This window comes from Hipposideros armiger, unplaced genomic scaffold, assembly GCF_001890085.2.
Source record: "Hipposideros armiger isolate ML-2016 unplaced genomic scaffold, ASM189008v1 scaffold_7, whole genome shotgun sequence".
In the NCBI taxonomy this organism is placed as follows: domain Eukaryota; kingdom Metazoa; phylum Chordata; class Mammalia; order Chiroptera; family Hipposideridae; genus Hipposideros; species Hipposideros armiger.
This window is the reverse complement of record NW_017731357.1, coordinates 8325331-8330876: the sequence shown is the minus strand read 5'-3', so window position 1 is coordinate 8330876 and position 5546 is coordinate 8325331. Positions and strand designations below refer to the sequence as shown.

Here is a 5546-nt window from a genome sequence, read left to right as displayed (position 1 = left end):
CCATATAGTATTTTTGTAATAAAATGTACCCAGTTCATAAATATATAACAGAAATCTGATCTGTACCTGTTATGAAAGCTGTGTGATGTTCTCCACAGGAAATATAAATTATTTTCTGCTCCTTAACAGGCTTAATGACACTGGGCACTGGAGTTGCAAAGAGAAAAGTACCAAGACCCAGCTGACCAAATTGTCCCAGCCCAAAGGTGTACACAGTTTTCTCTGAAAGGGAAGGAGCAAATACAAGAAAAGGATTGCAGGGAAGCAGACACTGTCACCATTATCTCTAGAAAAACTGTAATAGTCAATCTTTTACAATGAAGAGTAAGTGTCTCTAAAAGAAATACCCATATAAGAATATCTAATACTTAAGTATACATTTCTCAATGCTGAGGGGAGAGAAAGATGACAAGGTACATAATTGTAAAAATTATGGCAAGGGTCTGATTTCATCTTTTACATACAACTATAAATGGAATTGCTAAAAATATGTTAAGTCAGCAAACTACCTAAAATGTCTCTATAATTATCATGCAGCTCTTTAAAAAGCATCAATTGTCATTAAACTAATTCCCTTCACTGTCTTAAATAAAAAATGAAGTGTTTCCTACAGAAAAGTCCTTACTTTCAAAAGTAGTTTACTAGAATAGTCTATTTTATAAAACAATTTCAGAAGAGAATTTGCATGATAATTAAAACTTACAGTAGGTCATACTAGATTTATTTACAGGTAAAGCTGCTTTACTAGAAAATGCAATGATAATGAAAGGAGGGTAAAAAAGCTTTCACCTATATTAATATTTTAAAGTGATTCCAAAGGACCTCCAATAACTTAGTAAATATTATGTGCATATATTCTCTAGAAATGGAAAAACACAAAAACAGGATAAATAAGTGGTGATGAAAGCATCCTTTTAGACACACAACTCTGGCTGGTTGGTTCCTGTGTTAGGAAGCGCGTTGCTTATTGCATTAGTCTACTTCTCCGAAGTTAATACCTTGCCTCTCCTGCTACAGAAAAAGAGCCAGGGCTTGGCATTCAGACAGGAGGCCAAACCTTCATTATCATTAGCTGTGGCAAGTAGGCAAGTTACATCCATTCTCTGATGTTATAATCCCTTTCTAACAGAGTTGCTGTGAGGATTCAATGAGAAAACACTCAGGCAGATTTTAAAACATAATGGGACACTTAGATGTAAAGAACATTTTTCTAAAAAGTAATTATCTAATCAACTCACCTTATTCTGACAATTGAGGATACTGAGGAACACATATCTACTGTCATAAAGCTTTATACTTCTTTCTGCCTAAAAAGAATGTTTACTTTATAAATAAGACATATAGATATTACTGCTTAAAGAAAATATGCTGTGCCAATGATATGAAGCCACACGGAGGCAATGGCAAAAGAGATCCATATTTTAATGTAAAAATACCATCTCTTAGCTTAATTAATAATCACACGGCATACCTTCAGTTCTGAATGTTCAGCTTAACAGTAAAATGTTGGGTAAATTAAAACAACTGTCTCTCTCTAGCTGGCCAACAATTATTGTAAGTTTCTTGAGCCATCTGATATTGGCCTATAAAATTAGGTTGTTTAGGGAGCCTGAACCATGTTACAAAAATTTTGTTCCTTATACTGCTAGGTTCGCTTTCAGGTGCTTGGATGATTAACGATGACAATAGTTTCTATTTTTTAAAATGAACTAAGACTCTTTCATCTAGGAACATTACATATAACAACTAATATAATTTTTGGTCATATCACCTTTATAACACTAACAATGTAATTCAATTTTAATAAATAATACTATATTGGGAAAACAGATTTTATTAGTTGGCTTCAGATCAATATTGCTCTAATTTCACATAATACATTTGATTTCATGACTAGTAACTAGTAACTAGCTGTCTTGTAGAGATCTTGAGTTTGTCCAAACATAATGTGGAGAAGTTAAGATAAATTCTTATTTTCCTTGGAATCCAGATTTTATTATGGACCCCATCTTATAACCAGGCCTTTCTTGTCTTTTGGTAACTGCTGTGGATGACATACAAGATGACATCTATCACTGCCTCACTCAGTGTGTCCCAAGTTCCAGTCTGAAACTTTCTCAATACCAGTCCACTGTTTCCCTGATTCTAAAGAGAAACTAATCATATCATCACTACAACCAGTAGTTGTATTTTCTAATTTATCATAGTCACATTTAAATATTATGTTTTAAATTAATTCATCAGCAATGAACTAATTTAAATTATTTTTGAAGTATTTTAATGAATGACAGCCAAATAGATTTAAAGATCAGAGTTACAGACACAAGGAAAAACAAAGGTAGGAACAGCTTCCATAGAAGCATCTAACACAACTCCTTTCCTTTAGTAAAGGGAACAATCTAGAACAGATGGTTAGCTATTCTATCCTTAAAGGTCTTGCAAAGTATTGTATTAACTGTTAGGTATTCAACTTAGTACTTAGTCAAACTGATGGTCAATATACTCTTCAGGTCCATTTCTTCACCAGGTAAAACTAAATATTTAATATTTCTATCCACACTGTGATTCAGAACACAGGCTTTTCACCAGGGCTGGCTCATAATAAAGCTCTCACAGGTCCATGGCGAAATGTGAAAAATAGGCAAAGTAGTGAATTTTCCACACAAATAAATTTATACAATTTAAGGGTGTGTCTTTTATTATAAAATTAAGAGCTTACTTATTGTTTTGAAAATGCCCCTTACTTCATGATAAAATGCTAAAAACAGATTGCATTTTTAAAAAATGTCCACATTTAGCCAAATGCAAATCAGAAGTTGGCAAACACTATTGATCCTCACATTTTTACAAAACAAAAAACTTAAAATATAAAAACTTTATTGGTCTGTGAGATCCCAAAGTCTGTAAAAATCTGGAGAAAATCAATTTCTGACAACATGGTTTTAAACCTCAAAAGAAAGTCCACAGGAATGTAAATATTGATAATTTTATAAAAAAAAATACCACACTTAAGTGCAATTTTTATTTTAAGTATAATTAAAAGTATCATGGATTATCTTGGTGATCATTTTATATAAAAATATTTATAATGTATGGTTGAATGACATTATTATTAATCAACATTTGTGTACTTCAGAATAAGCTTTAATCACCTAACAAACTATTTCTATGATCTTTGTATAAACTAGAGAAAATACATAACAAAGAATAAATTGCATTTTTGCCTATAAAATGAATTTTCAGATAATTTATAAAGGTTAATTTCAAAGTTTAATTCCTAAAATAATTTTTTAAAAAATATATGAAAATTCATTTTGTCAGCAAAAATTTAAAAAAATCTTAAACCTCAGAATTATTTCCAAATTTAGAGTTGAGGCTTTGAAAAAAAATTATTTCTAACCTGGAAAAAGATTCCATCTGGAAATTGTAATTCTGGGAAACCATAGATTAATAAGTATGACTGGGTCTAGAACAAGAAGTCAAGGCAAAGCTATGTAAGAGAGGAAAATCTAAAAATATTGCTCAATCACCTATGGACATTAAGCATATCATCTGAGAATTGGATATTACTCAAAATTTGTCTGGGACACTTCGAACTTTGGGTTACTGAAGATTAAGGCAATTTCAGAAACCATTCATTTCTTTTCAAGCAAAAAAATCATGATAATTCACTACCTAACTACATTACCTCTACAGTACTCATCTAAAATAAAGGTAATACTGAACAAATTTGGGAACATCAATTTAGTAAGCATATTATCAAGTGTAAGTATATTTTAATATGTTGACTAGAATCCTGAGAAATGACATGTCATACCAAACACAAAATTCAAAAGCCAAAAGTGACATTACTATTAAGGTTCTAACTTTCTTTTATTATCTGTAATTTTCTGTAATTTAAAATCTTAACACTTTTTAATGAATTACTATAACAGAACATAAAAATCACAAAGAAATCACCAAGTCATACATGGTGCATATCACACAAAAAAAGAATTATCAGTGACTGTAGAAAATAGCACGGAGAGAGAGCTTTCCAAAATAAAATATTTCAGGAAAAATAATATCAATTTTAGATAAATATGGGATACAGAGGGTGCCAAAATAATGTATACACATTTTAAGACAGGAAAAAACTGTATTAAAATTGTATTACAATGAATGATGCTAGCATTCATTTGATTAATGCCATTTTTGAGCGAACGTCATATTACACATTGCTTCCATAATTCAACTTTCAAAAGTAATACATAGATAACATCTGTTAAAATGTGTACATGTTTTTGGCACCCCCGGTATATATGGAAGTTTGTCCTTTAAAACAAGCAAAAAAAATGTCATTTGCTGCCATTAAGGTGTTAAGATCATAAAAACATCAATTATGTTAGCAAAATCAATTCAACAAGATCCATTTTTTTTAGTTAAGAAAGTCTTCCATAGGACAGAAATGTATATTAACTATAGAAATAAAAAGGTTGCGATCTTAACAATAAAAGATTCAAAGCCAATTTATATGAGTTATCTGAAATACTGAAACACAGAAGCAGAGACTAAAATGGTGGTTGCCAGGAGCTGGGAGGGGGGAGAGGGTATAAAGTTTCAGCTATGCAAGGTAAGTTCTGGAGATTTGCCATACAACATTGTGCCTATAGATAATACTGTATTGCCTTGTACACTTAAAAATCACTTAAGAAGGTAAATCAGATATGTAAAAAAAAAAAAGTCAATTTTTTTTTTCATTAGCCACCACAGAAAGCAAGGATCGGAGCTGCAGGGTCCACACATACCTGTGAGAACTGCTGTGTGCCCTCCACCACAAGCTACTTGGATCGCCTTCTCAGGAATTCCAGGCACCATCTGGGGCACTCTGTGATTCATGAGCAGCTCTCTGGGAAGACCTAACTTCCCACACTCAGTTTCTCCAAATGTATACAGTTCCCCCTCAACTATTAAAGGAAAAGAACAGTGATCAATGATGACATAAATATGAACAAGATATTGGTTACTGGTCTTGTCAGTACAGGTTCTCACGTTCAATAAAAAATTTAGAAAATGGCAACTTAATAAATGTGAACTTTCTTGAGATATTTTTACTGTATGGTGAGGAAATACAGTCAGAGTTTCTTTTCCCCTTGATTATTCTAGTCCAAAATCTTCACGAAGAATTCACGACCATCACTAGAAAATTAGTTTAGGGCCGGCCGAGTGGCGCGATTTTTAAGAACTGGCTTGAGACGCCAGAGGGCCCCGGTTCGGATTCCACATATGAGGGCCAGTGACACTGCCCTCCACAGCTAAAATGCTGAACAACAGCTCAACCTGGAGCTGGGCTGCCATGAGGCTGCAGCCCCTGTGGCAGTGGGTTGCCATGGGCCACCGTGTGTAGCCAGCAGCCAGTGTGAGTGGCCAGCAGCCGCAGTGAGCGGCCATCCAGAAGCCGGTAACTGATCTACAAAACGACAGCAACTTGTCTGTTCCCCTTCCCCCAATTCCCCAGCACTGTTCCCATCCCCCAATTCCCCAATTTAAAAAAAATTACCTTTAAA

The 5546-nt window shown here is 33.4% G+C and overlaps 1 protein-coding gene across 2 annotated transcripts in view; it reads right to left on the bottom strand.

The window, feature by feature from the left end:
- SRPX (sushi repeat containing protein X-linked) overlaps window positions 1–5546 on the bottom strand; it is a 186926-nt gene that overhangs the window by 168917 nt on the left and 12463 nt on the right. For both annotated transcript variants that reach the window (XM_019650206.1, XM_019650213.1), the window contains 2 exons: window positions 4788–4946; window positions 67–222 (listed from right to left, as the gene is read on the bottom strand). In XM_019650206.1, coding sequence (XP_019505751.1) covers window positions 67–222; window positions 4788–4946 — 315 coding nt within the window. The remainder of the gene's footprint in view (window positions 1–66; window positions 223–4787; window positions 4947–5546) is intronic.